Consider the following 19,347-nt stretch of genomic DNA (forward strand, 5'->3'; position numbering starts at 1 on the left):
CAGTAGGGTCATCTGTGTACTCCACATTAACATAGGGAACAGAAGTAACATCATCAAAGTCAATGTTGTCATTCTCTCTGGCCAGGTTAGAAGCACGGAAAAATTGTTCGTCGTCCGAATCGTTGCTACAATTCATTAATTCTGAGGGACGGAAAAACTCTGGCTCTCCCTCGTCCAGCAAGGGGTCAGAGGTCGACTCTACACCAATAAGCATTATGTCTGAGGATGGACATGGGGAAGGAGATTTGGATCTAGGTATTGGAGGGTTTTGAGAGTCCTGAGGAGAACACTGAAATAGCAATGTAAAACAGTGTTAGACTCTGGTGCAGCTACACTTGGGATGTAGGAAGCAAATTGATTATTTAATTGTAATTAATATTTTAATTTAAATCTCATTATTACAATATTTACAGACATAATCTAATGACCAATGCTTCTGAGAATGTTAGGGAAATTCATTATACAACTTAAATGTTTTTAAATTGGTGAGCTACTTTGTCTTCTCAGTAGGTTCCACCATTACTCACAGCAAACTACCAGCTACCTTTTGGATTCCATGCTAAAATGTGCTCCAGTTGTCTACATCCTAACTACTAGATTTATGGGTGAAAGAAACTATCTAAACATTAATTTTCCAAGACAGAAATAAAACTACCGATGGGATACCACAGAGATGAATAAAAGGGCCCGGTAGGATCCAGAACAATAACAAGAATTGTGGCTTTGAGTTTCACCTAATAGAAAACCCACAGCCGTATAGGGATTGGTTATGGTCCCCAGGCCCTTCTAAAGATCTCTCTGGGTAGAAACTCTGAACTGTCATTTATGTTGTATGGGTGTGGGAATGTTTTTCTGTCACCAGCCAAAAGTTGTAGGAGAGGAGTTGCTGACTTTCAGCACTCCATGTATGAAAAGGTGCAAAAAATATTGTTGAAGTTGATAGAGTGAGATCTTGGGCCCATTCTGGAGAAAGAGTGTCAGGTTGTCAGGGCTACGTCTCCTAATGGGAGTGAAAGGGTTGGCTGGTTTAGAAAATGGAAAGTTCTTATGTGCATCTTCTTGCAGGACACAAGCCGGTTGTTGTTGTTGTTGTTGTCGTTCCCTAGACTGTCTGTCCGAGCAGTCCCGTCTCCCCAAGGAAGGCCACAGCCGAAACTGGGTTTTCCCACAAATCCTTTATAGAGTGTATGTTGTGTTGTTTGCGTGCATGATTGTGTATAATGCAGTCTTCCATTATGTGTTGTATGGTATGGGGTGAAGTGTTACATCCTGGGCAGCTGTTCACAACACACAAGCCGGTATCCATCATTGGTCTCCAGAAGCCAGAACATAGGAGGGGGAATACCATCAATAACATTTGGGATTAATCAAGATTGGCATAACCCTTTCACTTGAGATGGGGTTCCATATCTAATGAATAAAATAACCTGGCAGTGGACAAAATATAAGGAGAAAAAGCCACCCAGTTTGGCATATCAGACACATCTTTCACAGACTGTGCATGTTTGGTACTGATAAGTAAATTCATATCCATTTCTATGATATAAAAGGAATACATGCCAATATTCGGGTCAGTTTATTTGACCTCCTTTCCTAACACCCAGCAAAACTCGTAACCTTCTTAAAAATAATTTAAAAAATAACTTAAGCATTAAAAAATGAAGCATTAGAAGTTAGTTAAGCCAAATTATGTGATTCTTTTTTCTTTTTAATGCCTTTAATTTCCCATAACCCATGAACTGTTAATTCTCCAGGGCAAAAAGCTTGGATGTTTATGTGGGTAAGTAACATTAGTACTTCAATCATGATGATTAATTAATTCAACCCCTACTTATTCAATAAGATACAATACTCTTTCAGTCACTGTACACTGCACCCACCTCTTGATACTCCAGATGTTCTTGGTGGTACTGTGTGTGTTCCTGGTAAGGATCTTGTCGGAGTAGAGGAGCTTCAGGATTCTGAATTTCTCCTCCTCTAAGGTCAGCGTTTGTGTCATGACTGGCCTGGAGGTCTTCCTGATGCTGCTGTTGCAGATGCTGCTGCTGCTGCTGCTGTTCTGACCTCTCCAAGCTCTCTATAATTTCACGCTCACGACGGACAATTTCAGCTTCATTCAACTCCTATAAAAGGTTATGCATAGGAAAGAATTTTAAAGTAGTCCAGTTCCCTTCTCTGTGTCTATTATGAATAAAACTACCTGGTCTAGAGCCAGAATAAAATCTCTAAAAGGTGTCACTATGCTGAAAAGGTTAACAGGGCTTGGGTATAAAGATTTCTTACTTGTATTTGTAGGACCAATTTCTTACTTGTATTTGTAGGACCAAACAAAATATATTTTGTTCCAGATTTAAACAATTACAGAAATTGAGTACGATCTTATATGTTTACACTATTCCTCTCTTAAATCAACATTTATATAATTAGGAAAGGAACAATGTGGGTTTAGGAAAGGTAAGGCCTGTGTGTATCAGATTTTTGTGGTACGGCAGATATGTAAGCAAGCTTTCGGAAAAGGTAAAGATGTATGTATATGATACATAGTAAATTATATGTTGTGTATATATATTTTCACTTTGATGATAAATATCTGACCAATAAACCCCTCAAGAACTATGCTAAAACACCTAAAGTTGATTGGGCAAAATTCCTGGTGCATGTACTTGTACATTCATATGCATGGATGCACACAATGGTATGATGAATTTTATCTAGTTGTATTCTACAGTGGAATATATAGGAAATGGAGTGGGTGGGAGTGGTTACTATGTCTTTTTCTTTTTGGCTACCCCCCATGTAGGGGCGAAAAGCCTTTGGTATATGTAAGTATGTATGTATTCTACATGAAGGGGAGCTATGCTCATGGTGTCCCATCTTTGTATCTCGCAACATCTAGTTTGTTCTTAAATTCATGTATGGTGTCTGCACACACTATACTTCCCTTCGTTAGACACTCTGCATAACACCCAACCAACCCAGGTGCCTTACTTGCTCTCATCATTTTATTAAATGCTTTCAATTCATCTTTCCTTATGTCTCCTCCATTTTTGTTATTATTGTTTTGTCCAAGTTGAAGCCTTGCACATATTTGGAGTACAAACAAACAAGACCCAACCAGATCTATACAATACTCACCTGTGGAGCAGGGGGCTGAGGAACCAGGGGCTGGGATCTAAATGGCTGTGGTGAGTGAGCTTCCAACAAGCGTCGTTCAGCCTCACGTTCCTGCCTCAACAGCTCGGTGAGGTCTGGTGGAGGCCTCACAGCTTGCTCTGTTGTAAAACCAAAAGTCCTCAGCATTATTCAAAATATATAAAACAAAGAAAGCCTGTACCTAGAGGTTTCCTTCATATTTCAGCTCAGCTATTTATTACAAAGGATTACAAAGGCCGACAGGAGACCTTTTGGTCCATAACTAGGTCGGATTAAAAAAAATATATATATAAATGACAAAAAAATAAAAAATAAGTAAATAAATAAAATAAAAATGATAATAATATAAATAATAAAATAAATAATACATAAGTATAGTTAAATGATAAACAAACAGGTAAATAGTGAATAATAATAAACTGACAAATAAATAATAAATGGAAATCAAGCAAATGATAGACAAATAATAACAAACAAATAATAAAAAATATAAAATAAATGGCAGTCATTACAGCATCTTGCTTAAATGTTTATCTAAACGATATCATCAACCTACCTTCTTCAACAAATTTGGATGATGTTCCAAGGAAGTCTGATCTCCTGCGCCACAACTCTTTCTTGATGCGCCGGGTAGAGTTCTCTCGGATAAAGTTTTCACTCTGACATAAAAATCAAACATGTCAAAGAGATTTTACGGAAAAATCTGTTCTTCCCTAGCAGGTGAGTCCTGGTCTACAAGAAATGGGTCACAAGAGAGAGCCCACAAGCGTAGACATCTCTTACGAGTAACGCTCGTAAAATTTACTCTCCAAGGGGCATGGGGGAACCTGCTGGGCACAACATAATTGGAAACCCGTCAACCTGGAACCCTCCCTGTCCAGTGCACAAGTCATAGTCGTCAGTTGCAGTCAGAATGTCGTAAATAAAATGTTGTAAAAGTCCAAATAAGAAATAAAAATAGTATACAAGGCAGTATATATTTGTTAATTTATAAAAGCTACTTGGTACAAGAGAAAAAGGCCATAGGTAATTACAGAAATGAAATCACTATTGAGATCCACCAAGATATTTCCCAGGGGTAGAGCCAAAAATAAGTACTGAAGAAATAACAACAGAAAAACCAAGGGCATGTGACTGCTGACCCAAACCACGTATGTAACGATGCAACTATGATCAGTGGTGGGGAGGAAACCTGAGCTGAACACCGAGTGTAAACGATGCTGGTATGATAGGTAGAAAGAGAACTAAGCTATGTTGCAAGAGGTCAACACTGCATCCACTGAAAATCACTGCACACAAGTGGAATATTAAGTTATATCAAAGCTTTCTCCAACTGTTAAAAAAAAAATCCCCACTCTGTGTTTGTGTAAAATATTCAATTATCGTAAGTATAGTAAGTAAACGGGCATTACACTACTGTTACCTTAGTATTTGTGCAGATGCAGTCACTTTGTATTCCCTATATACTTGCACCTCATTACTCCTATTTCCTAAAGCAACCCACACACAACATAAACCTTATGACTCTTTACTTCTCATGCATGATGACACACGAGAGAACCAGGAAAGGTCCCACTGCCCACACACACAGTTACTCGTACCTGTTGAGGCTTGGGATCCTTGACCAGCTCCTCGATGCTGTTGTCCGAATCGTCCTCTGTGTCAGGTGGAGGAGGCGGTGGTGGTTCCGAGGGCGGAGCAGCGAGGCTGGACCCTTCCGTCCAAGTCACATCCAACACCTGAAGCACCAACACCTCGTACCCAACCTTTCCGACCACGCTTTCTGGCAACTATGGCATGTTGCCGTTCTCCATCCATCCCATTTTTTTTTTTTTTTTAAGTATTTACCTGTTTTACAATACACCCTGTTCTTCTTTTCCATCATAATATCTCCTTTACAATAATCACAATCCTTTCCATGAAAACTCCTCTTTCTTCTGCTGCAAAACACAAACTTCTTCCTATACTAACCTCTTCTCTTCCAGCACAATTGATAATATTTATTATACCCTCACCTAAAAAACACCCCACGCAAAACCTTCATTTGATGCTCACCATTAACATTACTTAGTACGAGAGCAGGAAACAGGACTCAAAGAATGTTACTCCTTTCCTGTATATTACAATTAGTCACACACACACGTGCGCGCACGCACGCATGCACCTACGAGCTCTGAGCTCTCTTCCAGGAGGGAAATAGCTGTCGATCACGAGTCCAACACGTGATCCAAAGACCAAGTGAACACACACACACACACACACACACGCGCACGCACACACACTACAGGCTCTTTCACTTTACATGGGTGAGTGACTACATAAAAGCACATACCCACGACATACACAATCAGAACCCGCTCAAACACCCCTTCCACCTCAGTACATTGGGGATGAGTGCTTACCATGATTTGTCCACTGCTTCTGACCCAGGGCAGTGGACAGGATGCAGGGATAACCCATTTTCCAGGAGGTGCCAAGATAAGAGGGAGGGAGGAGGGTGGAGAGGAGTGGAATATATAGGAAATGGAATGGGTGGGAGTGTTTTCTATGCCTTTTTCTTTTTTGGCTACCCCCTGTGTAAGGGGGAAAAATCCTTTGGTATATGTATGTACTTGGGTGGATCAAAGGCACAATGCACACACATGTAAATGTCCACACACAAACCTTATTTAAAACATACATACATACATATACCACAGGCCTTTTCCCCCTTACACGAAGGGTAGCCAAAAAGAAAAAGGCATAGAAAACACTCCCACTCATTCCATTCCCTACATATTCCACTCCCCTCCACCCTCCTCCCTCCCTCTTATCTTGGCACCTCCTGGATGACAGGATGACTCAACCCTGCATCCTGTCCACTGCCCTGGGCCAGAAGCAGTGTCACAAGACATACAATCCAAAAACAAAATCCCACCCCAAATTTGATCCTGATAAGAACCCCCCCCACACACACACAATCTTTCCTTCTGCACAGAGCCTACTTCCACTCAGTAAAACTTTTAACCATGTTCCAGGTACCTGGAACAATTCCCTTCCTTATCCATGCTCTCCAGCATATTTCAACAACATAATCTCCATACATGGGGGAGAATGTGAGCACTGAAATTTAGACTGAAGACGAGGGTAATTGATTGGGAGAGGGATAAGAATGTAACCCATACAAAAACCCACCCATTCCTACAGTGTGAAGGAGGTCCCATCTTGTTTACAATGGTCATCACCATGCCCCACAATGGAGGCTGACATCATACAATCACAGACTAAAATCCCTCCATTCCAAACACTAAAAAATACCTGCATATAACATTACTTTTTATATTTCAAATGTGCTGGAAGAATCGAGTAATATTTCTAGGTTAATGAAGACACCGTTACTAGAATACACATTCATGCACAACCATAAAGCCAAAACTTTAATCATGCTCTCATGCTGGCCTTACTAGTGCCCAAATGGTCATGCTTTCATGCAGAAGTGAAGGGCGGGGCACAAGTTGAATCAGTCGAGTTTGTGGTCCTGATCCACGACCCTGTCTGGCGGAAGTCATCATCAAAAGTCAACACTAGCAGTCAATGTAAAAGTCGTATGTTTCGTTACTGCATCGTCATATTAGAAGGCAGGTGCTGTTAGAACGTGACCCCCAAATGGCCCCTTCATGAGCACATGGCTGCACTACATTTGCACTCTAGGAAGCAGCTACAGAGTACTACCAAGAGGCTTGTCACTCTTGCCCTTCCTTGGTTTCTTCACTAACTCAGCCAGGCCACAACCAACCAACACATCTGCTTGCCTTTGCACATCTACTGATGCAGGCAATAAACACTAAAACTATTGGTTAACAGACTAAAGCAAGGGTTAAGAGTTGGCTTCAAAGTAAAATGTGACATTACATTTGCTATACATGGACCCTTGATTTGGAAGGCAGCAACTATAAAAGATGCTTAACACATCTTACTTGCACGTTTCCACAGACTACATTGGATACGCAAAGCATTCTTGACAGTGGGCCATTCACATTCTTTTTAAGCACCTCTCTCATCTCATACAAAACTATAACGAAAAAATCACTGGAGGTTACAAATGAAAATTAACCCATCATTCCTCAGAGTTCCCCTTGTCTGATATTGACTAGAATAAAATATCTTAAGTATTACTTTCATGAATGGGTTAGCAAAGCCTTTACAATCATACCTTCAATTTTTCCTAAAATGAACAAAACTCTGGAGGTTACCATGTTGTGCCTATAAGAGGACACCTTTTTCATGTGTCGTGTACACATACACGCACGCACGCACGCACACACACACACGCACGCACACGCACACACACACATGCACCAAATGCCCTTTTCCCTTATAAGGGGGTTGGCAAGTCACAGCACACACCATCATACACAAACAAAACTATCTAACCATCCCTGGTCCACCCCCAACTATTTCATCATATAGGGACCCTCCTCATCAACTCAAAATAACATCCTCTTGGGCCACACCATCCTTTTATCCATTCACAATCTCCCTCTGTTCGTACTCTTTTCCTTGTTTATGACATCCCAAAGTATCCAAAACCCCCTTAACCCCTTTTATCTATACCATTCTTGGTCTTCCTCTCAACCTCACTCCATCCACTTCTGTTCTCTACACTGTTACCATTGATGGTTATTCAAATCACACTGCACTTCCCAACAAGAAACTGATGATGCTGTGCAATGTAACAACTAAACACCTGAGCAAAAGTCTTTCTCCTTAAATACACCTGCAAACACTACTGAACAGCTGAACAAGTTCATAAGTAAATACTGGCAGAAACTAGCACTTCTTGTTGCAGTGCAGTTAAGCTATGTTGACTTACAAACAAGTGACAACTACTTTTTACTTACTTCATCCAAAAGGCAGCAAAACACTGCTACACAAACACTTGCACTTTTGCGGGTAACAGTGACAGAAAGTAACGTTAACTCAAGCTCTCACAGGTGCCCATTCGTAATTTACACTTCAGTCAGCTGCCAAGCTGCTTTAGTGACTGCCTGATATAGAAGTTTTATAAGCACGTGAGGGTACAATAAATGCAAGCATGGTAATGAAGGAGTAAGTCTGCTTGGGCGGCTTCTACCTTGTTTACCGAGCTCTATGGGGGCTGACGGCTAAGAACCCACGGATCAGTAAGGTCACAAGCTACTTAAAAAGCAAATTCAATGCTTTTGGCCACGTCCATCTGGCACGGGGTGTCCGTATGCCAAAGTTGTTATGTTGGAAGCCTAGAAATGTTATATAACATTTGCACAAAGTTAATGCTTCAGATATTAGTTATTTGCATTCATTCACACTGCCTTGCTAAGAAAAGAGGTTGTGTGGCTTATCTCTTAAGGAAAAAAAAAAATAATAATAATAATAATAATTATAAAAAATAAATAAATAAATCCTTTTATCAATCCAGGTCTTAACACTAACTGAAAATCCTGCTTAACCTAAGCTTTCACATTTACAGTGCCGTTATCACACTTTGGTGCCAAAATTTCATAATACTACCCTTATTCTTATATTCTACATAAACATGATGCAAAATTTAACAGTAAAATTTATAAGTATAACTCACTAGCTGTGATATATATCAAATGCAAAAAGTCTACTGCCATGAAATTCATGATATATTACAAACACTTTAAATAAAATATCCTGAAATAACAATTTTTATAAAAGCCTTGACAAATTGATCAACTAAAATCATATTTGTTAATTAATGGGTTCTCAAGAGCTACAAATTGAAAAAGAAAGCAATGCTTCTATAGATTTAGGTTTTATGAAAGATGATCTGGTTAATTAAAACTATTTTGCAGCTCCATTATCTTCTAGAATACAATTGTTCTATACTAACAACCCAAAATATTCTTAGAACCTAGGTCTTGTGTTTATGTACAATGTAGAAACAAAAAAGGCTTTGTACAAATGCTGCAGTTACAAGCTGATTACTTCATATGCAAAGTACAACTGAAAGATTTCCTCGTAGCAAAGTCTATATGAATTTTTTCGGACGGGTAGAGAACCCTGGTTTGAATGGCATCAACCGAGCCCTTCATGCTACATTCCGCCTTGGCTAAACAAAATCCTTTAGCATTTGCCACAATAAAATTTACAAGGTACTCCTCGAAGCACCATATCACCTTGTGAAAGCATCATCTGCTGTTTGTAATTGCAATATCAGTTTTCAGTGGCTTGATAGCAGGTATACCACGACTGTCCACTACCACCCTCATCCATTGACTAACAATACCTAATCTCACACTATTTCAATCAGAAAAATATTAATACACTTCTAAAGTGATGGAACAGCCCAAAAACCCTACACGGACATACCTCCATGGGATCACTGTTGACGAAATGGTTTGTGGTTTTGGATACAGTTTTTTCCTCTTGAATCACAGTGGCTTCATGAACTTCATCAATGGTCTGGTAGTGGGGCTCATTCTGCAAGGGTTCCTCTGGAGTATCATCAATCTGCCAACAAACGACACTTTCTATTATACGGAACAAGTCCTTGAACTACATTAAGCAAAACAAATTCAATAATTTGAAGCATCGGGAGAGAAACTAGCATCATTGTAAAAAAGAATTGTGTAATACTTTCGAATGGTATACAAATTTGAAAGAGTTGGGGATAAAAAACACAATATAGAAATTTGAAAGAGTTGGGGATAAAAAACACAATTTAGAAATGAAATGTAGATTTACTTGTTCTTTGTGATATAAAAGACTGGAAAGAAGAGTGCAACTAAGAATGGGCCAGAAAACCTGAAAATGCTACAACATTGGATATGGAGGAGGAGAAGAAAAGAGGAAAAACTCTGTTATTATCCAGGAGGTGCCAAGATAGGAGGGAGGAAGGAGGGTGGAGGGGAGTGGAATATATGGGAGATGAAATGGGTGGGAGTGATTTCTATGCTTTTTCTTTTTGGCTACCCCCCGTGTAAGGGGGAAAAAGCCTTTGGTATATGTATGTAATTATCAAATGGGGAGAGAGAAAGATATGCAAAAAGAAACCAAGTGTAACTGTCGATAAATACAAGGGGATGAGGATTGAAAATTTTAATGAGGAAGGTCTTAAGGTCAGAAACTTAACGGCTTTCAAGGCGACAGAACACAAACCTTTTCGTAGATGTTCTCATACAAAGGCTCTTCAGTAATGTTTTCGTAGATGTTTTCTGTGCAAGTCTCTGTCTCATGCTTCTCATCTTCTGGTACATCAATGCCATCATATTCATTGATTACCTGAACAACAACAACGACACCACATAAAGCAAAAAGCAACCTAACATTTTAAAATTTACTATATAAAAACCCTACTACCTTTGCATTACCCACATCTTTTCAGCTGCTTCAAAGCAACACCACATACAACAACAAAACAGTGGCACAGTTTGACAAACACAGTTCCATATATGACAAATTTAAGAAGTCTTTAATATTAATCATAAATTCACTTTACTAAATACAGTCATAAAGTGTTCCATGTCTATAAAAATAAAATCTTTATCTAAGAAAAGAAAAGAAAAAGGTTAAAATTATGAGTATGCTGGTTAGCTCTGGTCCACACAAGACAAACAATTAAATCTTTAGGAATCATTTATAAGAATAAAAGTCTACAGTTAACATTACTGAACATTTAAATACTTATCTGGAAAATGAATCACTAACCTCATTGATATCCTCATCAGAATAGACCTTGCCATTATCCTCCACTTCCAAATGCTGGTCATCTTGATACAGCTGGGGTTGTAGCGGTTGAAGTAGAGGTGGATGGGGATCGGGTGCTACCGAGTCGTTCTGTAGCTGCCACAGAATAGGAGCCACTGGAGCATCGACAGCATCTTGCTGCTGCTTGAGCACTGGCGCTACTGGAGGACAAGCTTCTGGGGGTGCGTTATAAGGTGACACCTGCTCCATAGGTTCTTGGGCGTACAAGTGTTGATCGAGTGTCTCTTCAACAGTCACCAGTTCCACTTTCCTCACAAATTCATCCTGATGATCCACAGTGGCAGTCTCGTTCACATTACCCACCATGCCTGGCTGCTCCTCATTATCGACCAGTGGGGTTTCCTCCAATCGGGATGCCAATTCAAATACCTGTGCATTGACCTGAAAATGCATCATCACCAAATTTGTCAGATTTCATCTCCAAGATAACTTGGTCAAATTTTTCAAATATAATTTCAGTTGTTCAATGAAGGCTCGCATTAGTTAGCAAAAGGATACAGCAAAATGCCATGCAAAGCAACAAAAGAAATAGTTTAAAAAATACAAGTAAAACGGGTAATATTAGGCAGGAAGAGAAAGTACAACCCTTCATTACAATACATCCATTTAAATAGCTTAGGTTCAGTTAGAAACCCAAAACCTGATGGCATATATTACCCAAAGCTACAGGAGCCATATACAATAATCTACAAGACCACAGTGTACCCAACACAAATGTGTATATAGGAAAAATACAACAGGATGGGGAGCCCAAAAACGAAAACAAGCAGAGTATAATACCATGAGAAATGGCAAGTTTGCACCAAGAAAACCCAAGCTCCTAAGTACACTTTAAGTATTGGTTGTCACCTGTTTGAGCATATTTTCAACACTGCACTCAATTAAGACTTTGTTGAGGCTAATGCCATACAATATCATTCAGTTCAAGGGACAGACCCATACATATACATATATATATTTTGAGTTTTAATGTGTTTGAGATGAAATGCCTGAGAAGTATGGTAGGGGTTACTAGGCTGGATAGAGTGAGAAATGAGGTGAGTAGGAGAGTGGGGGTGAAAAGGGAGTTGGGAGACACGGTTGATGAAAGAGTATTGGGATGGTTCGGACACATTGAAAGAATGAGTGAAGAAAGACTAGTAAAAGAGGTGTGGAAGGCAGAGGTGGAAGGAGTGAACATGAGGGGGTGACCAAGGATGAGATGGATGGATGGGGTAAAAGGGGCACTGGGAAAGAGGGGAATGTCTGTTCAGGATGAAAGGAAGAAGACAGAAGGTAGGGGGAGTGGAGAATGGTTGTGTATGGATGATGCTGTGATGCATAGAAGGGGTGGGTAGGGGATGGGGGGGGGGGAATGATGGAGTATATGTGAATGATATTTTGATGCACTCCCAAAGGGATTTCTCCCCATCTTCCCTTTTTCTGCATGAGGGGATGGACAGGGGGGTTGCTGACTAAATGAAGCAGCCTTGCTATGTCTTACTGCATTGCTTCTGACCAGGGGCAGTGGTCGATATGTGGGGGTGGCCTGTCGTTCAGGAGGAACCAAGAAAGCGGGGAGGGAAGGGTGGTGAGAGTGAAGTGTGAGGGGATGAAATGGGTGGGAGTGGATTTATGCCTCTGACTTTGGCTACCTCCCTTGTAGGGTGGAAAAAACCCTTGGTATATGTGTGTATATATATATATATATATATATATATATATGTATGTATATATATATATATATATATATATATATATATATATATATATATATATATATATATATATGTATGTATATAATCAGCACCTTGAGAATGACGGGGCATCCTGTCCCCTGCCACTTTGCTTGTTCTAACTCAACTGATAAAACTTGTCTGACATTAGCCAAACCAAAATCTTAGTATAAGAAAGTGAATCGGTACATTTTTTTCATGTGAAGCATTAGTATCCTTCACACTAAAGTGAGAGTTCAAGTAAGCTTAAAATATGGAACCAAACATTGGAGATGAATTTTAGTTCATGCAATAACTGTTTAATGCTCAAACTTCAACATCCATCCAACCAACAGAATGGGGAAAGCTTCACATCCAGTGACCAGACACTATGTAAACACTTCATCTAATTCAATTAAAATATCTTGGTCCAAGACCTCAATGAGAAAGGGAGTTCATGACATTATACTGAATAACTTATATGCTGACTGAACAATCTAATTTAAATATTTTAAAATTATGGAGCTCCTCTAAAAATAAATAAATAAATAGAAAAAATTCTACCTCATACTTTTTTGGGGGTAAATTATAAATTAATATCATTCTTGCAATCTTACAATTTCCAAACTAATGAACTTAAATCCTGCAATAATTAATCAAACTCCCATCGTTGAATAAAAAATACTAATACTTATGAAGATGGATAACTATCATTATTGGATGATCGCTGGCCATGCAGGATTGTGCGTCGCTACTTGCAGTGCTGGTAAAGGTGACAGCAGTTCGAACCCTGTTGCCGACGAGTTGAACCAAGGGTATGGTTAATCAAATTTCATGCTATAAAGTCCTCTGTAAGGGACACCATCCTAGCCTCCTGATAGGGGGAGTTCCCAATGTTAAATTGAATTGTCATCGTTCTTGCTACTTTTGACTTCCTGTCACTCCCAATTGAATTCCTTAAATCCAGCAATAAATAACGAAACCCTCCCAAGTCTCAAGATCAAATCTATATCTATCAATCTATCTGAAAACTATATCTATTTCAAACCATAAAACTCTAAACCTAAAACTACTCATCTATTCACACCATCAAACAGGGACTTAAGTTAATTTGAATCCAAAACACACAAGTTTCTGGTCTTTGGTGTGACAAACCTCAGGACTTAGATACTGGAAAATGGAATACAATGGAGCCGATTCAACATCTCTGGTCAGATGGCAAACCTCAACTGTTTCATAGACTGTGGAGCGCTTGGCTGCTGTAGTACCATCACCAACACCACCACCACCTTGCTTCGATTCCGAACTCACCACAGCCCGGGACGATCTCACATATTCCTCTTCAGCATCTAGCGAATCTTCCAGAGAAACTTCCACATAAGGCACTGAATGAACTCGCTGGACACCCATCGAGGGAGCTGGTTTCCTTTCGCTAGTCTTGAGAATGTTGCCAACAGATACGGCTCCTCTCATAACCTCATCAGGTCTTCGTAGTACTGGAGAATCATCCAGGTGGTCCAGACTCATTGATCTGTCACGCAATGCCTTGGTCTTGAGTTCCCCTCTCCTTGCCTCTTCTTCCTTCTCAGCCTGCTCCAGCTGCTCAAAAGAAGCTATCTTGTTCTTCAAGGACGGGTCTCTTTGGGGGGTAACTCTTCTCTCTTTTGGTTTCTCCTCACCATTCTCAATGCTATGGAATGAGGCAAGCTTCTGGCGGAAGTTTGCATCCCGTTCAGGAGTCTTCTTGCGCACTTGCGACCGTGTCCCCCCTGACTGGGTGAAAGTTGCCAATTTTTCGTGGAATTTTGCATCACGGGGCGGCGTGACACCACGGACTTTCTTTGCATCAGACACGTTCTCGAAAGAGGCGACTTTAGTACGGAGGTTAGTGGTAACATCAAGAGAACGACGATAACTCACCTTCGTCTCATGACTAACTAATGTTGGGTCACCTATTTCGAACATTGACCTGCGTTTGCCAACATCCACCTTTGGGGACTTGTCTCGCAGGATCACACGAGGTTCTATAGTTGGTCTAACCTCTTCTTTCTTCATTTCTTTCTTGAAGAAATTGAGTTTGTCTTCAATTTTGGTCTTGGACGGACTAGCTGATCGGCCATTTCTGGACAAGTAATCATCCTCCCTGTTATTGCTTGTGATGCTTGTAAGACTGGTGATGCTGGATGTTCTCTTCTTGACAGAGTTCTCAGCGAACTGCTTATAACTTTCAATGGCTTTGTCATACGTATACTCTGAGTTTTCACTTGTTACGGGTGAGGACATAGAACCGTTTATGTGCAATTCCTCTTCTTTGGAAATTCCAGCATCAAGTAATGAGTCATGGGCCTCCTTCTTGTCACCCTGGAGGTAGACGCACACAACAAAACACAACAATAAATCACAAGGCTAAGGGGAAACACAAATCAAAATAGAGACAAACTCAAGAGAATTTATCTATAAATAAAGCAGAGTTTAACTGCACACACATGGTTCTGACACGATGCAAATACTATATCAAGTCATTTCAACACAAGCTATCAATTAACTAATGATGCAGAGCTTAACTCAGTCATGTTCCAAAGCTCAAGTCAATTTACTGCAAAATGCACTGTCGTAAAATTACTTCTCTATACATGCATATACATACACACATCAGTATCTTCCACAAGCTTATCTCACCAATGATTGTCTGTCCTCTTAAAAACTAAACATCCTTGCTTTGACTGGGCCTAAAACCTCTAACCATCAACATAAGGATAGCTGACTGACAACTGGCTTCTGCTCTTTTCATCTAATTATCATAAACTGCAGACACAGAAACTGCCCCACACTAATACAATGCAAAAAAATGGTCCAAATTTTCACAGCTGGGTGCATTCCTTGGTGTGTCCCTGGTGTCCTGACTATATATGTCAACCAGGACACTGAAAGACACACCTAGGAACGCCCTGAGGAACGTGCCCAGCTCTGCAAATTTTCTCCCCAGGCCCAAGGGCCATGACAAGCCATTAAGGGGTTGCAGGTTACCAGGCAGTGAAACACAAGGCAACAATTATCCTTGTTATGAGTATAACCACATATGTTGCTATCTATCAACCTCATTTAACCCCTTCCATACGGTGCCGCACACGTAGGCGTCATGAGGAGCAAGTGGATTCGTGACGCTGCCATATCGGCGTCTTGATTATATTTATTGTAGTCGCTCCTGTGTTTTTACATTCTCCCTAATCTGCTCTTAATCCCATTCTCTGTGGTTTTCAAAATTCACGGGTGAAAGAGAGAACGATCAATATAAGCCGTGACTATATTTTATGCGAGTATTATTACGACACGTCGTACAGCTGGCATTGGCTGCTGCCCGCGAGATTTAAGTCCCGTAGTGAAGTGGTTAATCCTGTCTGTAAAATGGCATACTTTAACAACTCTATTCCAGCTAAAATGATGATTCTATTAATCAATCAATCCATTGTCTCTGTTCTCTCTTGCAGATTGAAGACCCGCACAAAAACAGCCATGGCCACCAGTTCAGACCCTAAGTCACTCGGTGAAGAGATTTTGTGTTCCTGTCTGGGATGACTGAGTGTAGGACAATGTAGCATCAGACACTCTGTGTCTTTTGTGGTGATGATTCTATTCAGCTGAGGGACTGAGGTGGTCTTCGTGTATCAAGGATTCACTTCACCCAGCATCTGCCTCATTCCATAAATAAATCAAGGACCTAACATTGTCTAAAAATGTTTGTAACTTTCTATGTCCAATAGTTTACTTCCTATAAATGATTTCTGTGAATGAAGATTTCAGTACAATTCTAACATTTGAGGTTGATAACCTGCTTCTGAAGTAAATAAAGGACAAAGACCCTATCGCAGTATATGCCCCATGTCCTTTTGAAAAAAGTCGTCTAAATATTTTGTCCATTCAGTCACCAGGCCCTACTTTTTTTGATCACATATAAATAGACATATACATAACACATACTCTTACATTCATGTGAACTAACACTTAGTATTGTCAAGTAACTAAATCTAACTTGTACTGAATATTCCAACAAAAACAATTTCATCCTTACCAAGGCAGAGCTTGTATCACTTATATTGTCTTCAGGGAAAACTCCATCACTGCCTGTGTCTGATCCAGTGCAGAAGCCAGCATCACTCTTGGCATCTTTGTTGTCCTCCACAGGGTAAGTCTGAGAAAAAAGAAGAAAAAAAAAAAGGACTGTTGAGAGAATACTTTTAAGAGCTAAAATTAACCCGATTCATGTCTACGACTATTTAAGAAATAATAATGTTACATATACATTTATATACCAAGGGTTTTCCCCTTACAAGGGAGGTAGCCAAAATTAAAAGGCATAAATCCACTCCCACCCATTTCATCCCCACAAACTCCACTCCCATCCACCACCCCTCCATCCCTCTCATCTTGGCTCCACCTGGATGACGGGTCATCCCTGCAGCAAGAGACAGCACATCCACAGCACCTCAACAGGGCCCTGGAGCCAAAGTTGGATTCCCTTCACTGCTTCAATACATATCAATCCTCCACTTAATCCACTTGAGAATTTACAGAGGAGGCAAGAAGAAGAAATCCATTTTGTCCTGGCCAATCCATCATTCTTTTGCAACCCTTATCCACTCACAACTATTTCTTACACTCTTGCAATACTGTCTCGATCATTATAATCTATTTATATATGATTTAATGAGGCGGCCTTGCTGTGGACGTGCTATGTCTTGCGACATTGCCTCTGACCCAGGGCAGTGGACAAGATGCAGGGATGACCTGTCATCCAGGAGGTGCCAAGATAAGAGAGAGGGAAGAGGGTGGAGGGGAGTGGAGCATGATAGGGATGAAATGGGTGGGAGTGGTTTTTATGCCTTTGTTTTTTTGGCTACCTCCTTTGTAAGGGGAAAAAAAAAGCTTTTGGTATATGTATGTATATACGAAGGGTTTCTCCTTCCCTATACAGGAGGTAGTTAAGTCAAAAGGCAAGCACCCACTCCCCCCCCCAATCCACTACCCATCTGTCCCCCTCTCTCATCTTAGCTCCTCATGGATGACGGGTCATCCCTGTCTCCTGCCCACTGCCCTGGGTCAGAACCAATGCAGCAAGGCACAGCACATCCACAGCAAGGCCACTTCATTTAATCAGTGAGCCCCCCTCTGTCTTCTCATGAGGAAAATATAGAAGACAGTTAGTCACTTTTGTCTTAATTGCTCCCCAACGGATTCTGGTTGACAGAGAACTACGATGGAGTAAAACTGTACAAAACAATTAGTAGAGCACATCACCATTCTTATCATCATACCCAACCAGGAGATGCCAAGATAAGAGGGAGGGTGGAGGGGAGTGGAGTGTATTTAGGGATGAAATGGGTGGGAATGGTTTTTATGCCTTTTTCTTTTTGGCTAGGCTACCTCCCTTGTAAGGGAGAAAAAGCCTTGGTATATGTATGTATATATACCCAACCCACACCCTCACTCCCTCTCTATCCTTGAAAACATGGCAACACTTTCTATCTCTAGACGGAGTTTCTAATTTCTGTGTCCTTAAACAAACTCTTCAATGAAGTGTTTCGATGACAAAGGTCTTGGGAGATAAAGCAGATAAAGTTGAATGACTCACAGTTCAGTCAATAAATGATATCCAAAGACACAAAAATCTCACAGATCACTGAAATGTTAGTCAAGATCCCTCCACACTCAGACAATTACTGCTCACCCAAGCCGTGGGCTGAGTCATAACCACTGAGTCACCCAACAATTAAGTTCGTGGTCCCTTCCACTCCTTTTCTTCCTCACTCACTCTTCTTTGCAACGCCATGGCACTCATCTCCTATGCTAAGTTCCTCAAGATTTACTATTAATATGATTTACGTACTTTGCTTTGGTTAATGCCAGACAATTCCATTCAGGTGGGAGAAAACTTTCCTTGTTTTGAAGCCTACAACCTTAGGCTGACCAGACTTGTCAGGCATTTTGCAAGACAAACTATGATAAATCATGCCATCATATTAAAAAAAAAAATAAAAAAAATAAACATAAAAAATAAAAAATAAATAATTAAATATATATATATATATATATACAAAAAACACCCTTACCCTAACATTTCATCTTCTTACTATGTGCCTTATAAGAGGTCAGCCTAAGTTTTACACAGTACTTTAGTGACACCCTTATGGATCACAGTCATGCAGCATTCTTTTATAACAGGAAACTATTCTCCATTCAAAGAATAACACTGATCACTTTTAACTTCTACTATCCCTCCTTTCCACCAATGATTGCTCTCCTCAGACTACTATAAATCAGTAATAATAATAATAACTTCATTTGGCATTAAATCAATATACATTAAGTGCAGATAATGAAAAGAACACATAGTTCGAAATAACAATTACAATTGCCGAGGATAACAGTGACACAGATGCAGTCCCACAACATAACATGCCACAGCATGCATCCACCCTCCACCCATCCCACATTCATTTGTTTTCCCTTGGCTCCTTGAAATGAGGGGCCATCCCTGTCCCTTGCCCATTGCCTGGGTCAGAAGCAATGCAGCAAGTAGGATTGTTGACATACAACTTGGGGTACTCCAAAACATCTATTAATGTTGGAAGAAAAAATTCATCTGCTTTAGTCCATCTTACTTTCCTCACAAGCAATGCAGCAAGTATGATTGTTAACATACAACTCAGGATACTCCAAAACATCTAATTCATCTGGTTTAGTTCATCTT

At 40.2% G+C, this 19,347-nt stretch overlaps 1 protein-coding gene across 18 annotated transcripts in view; it reads right to left on the reverse strand.

The window, feature by feature from the left end:
- LOC143018276 (uncharacterized) overlaps window positions 1-19,347 on the reverse strand; it is a 178,972-nt gene that overhangs the window by 10,157 nt on the left and 149,468 nt on the right. For 13 of the 18 annotated variants that reach the window (XM_076173575.1, XM_076173571.1, XM_076173570.1 and 10 more), the window contains 9 exons: window positions 16,669-16,788; window positions 13,755-14,960; window positions 10,846-11,286; window positions 10,297-10,419; window positions 9,508-9,648; window positions 4,755-4,892; window positions 3,710-3,812; window positions 3,136-3,272; window positions 1,881-2,123 (listed from right to left, as the gene is read on the reverse strand). In XM_076173575.1, coding sequence (XP_076029690.1) covers window positions 1,881-2,123; window positions 3,136-3,272; window positions 3,710-3,812; window positions 4,755-4,892; window positions 9,508-9,648; window positions 10,297-10,419; window positions 10,846-11,286; window positions 13,755-14,960; window positions 16,669-16,788 — 2,652 coding nt within the window. The remainder of the gene's footprint in view (window positions 1-1,880; window positions 2,124-3,135; window positions 3,273-3,709; window positions 3,813-4,754; window positions 4,893-9,507; window positions 9,649-10,296; window positions 10,420-10,845; window positions 11,287-13,754; window positions 14,961-16,668; window positions 16,789-19,347) is intronic. The other 5 variants (XM_076173576.1, XM_076173569.1, XM_076173579.1 and 2 more) reach the window with 5 other exon arrangements.

This window comes from Oratosquilla oratoria, chromosome 34, assembly GCF_046742065.1.
Source record: "Oratosquilla oratoria isolate Oo_2021 chromosome 34, ASM4674206v1, whole genome shotgun sequence".
In the NCBI taxonomy this organism is placed as follows: Eukaryota; Metazoa; Arthropoda; class Malacostraca; order Stomatopoda; family Squillidae; genus Oratosquilla; species Oratosquilla oratoria.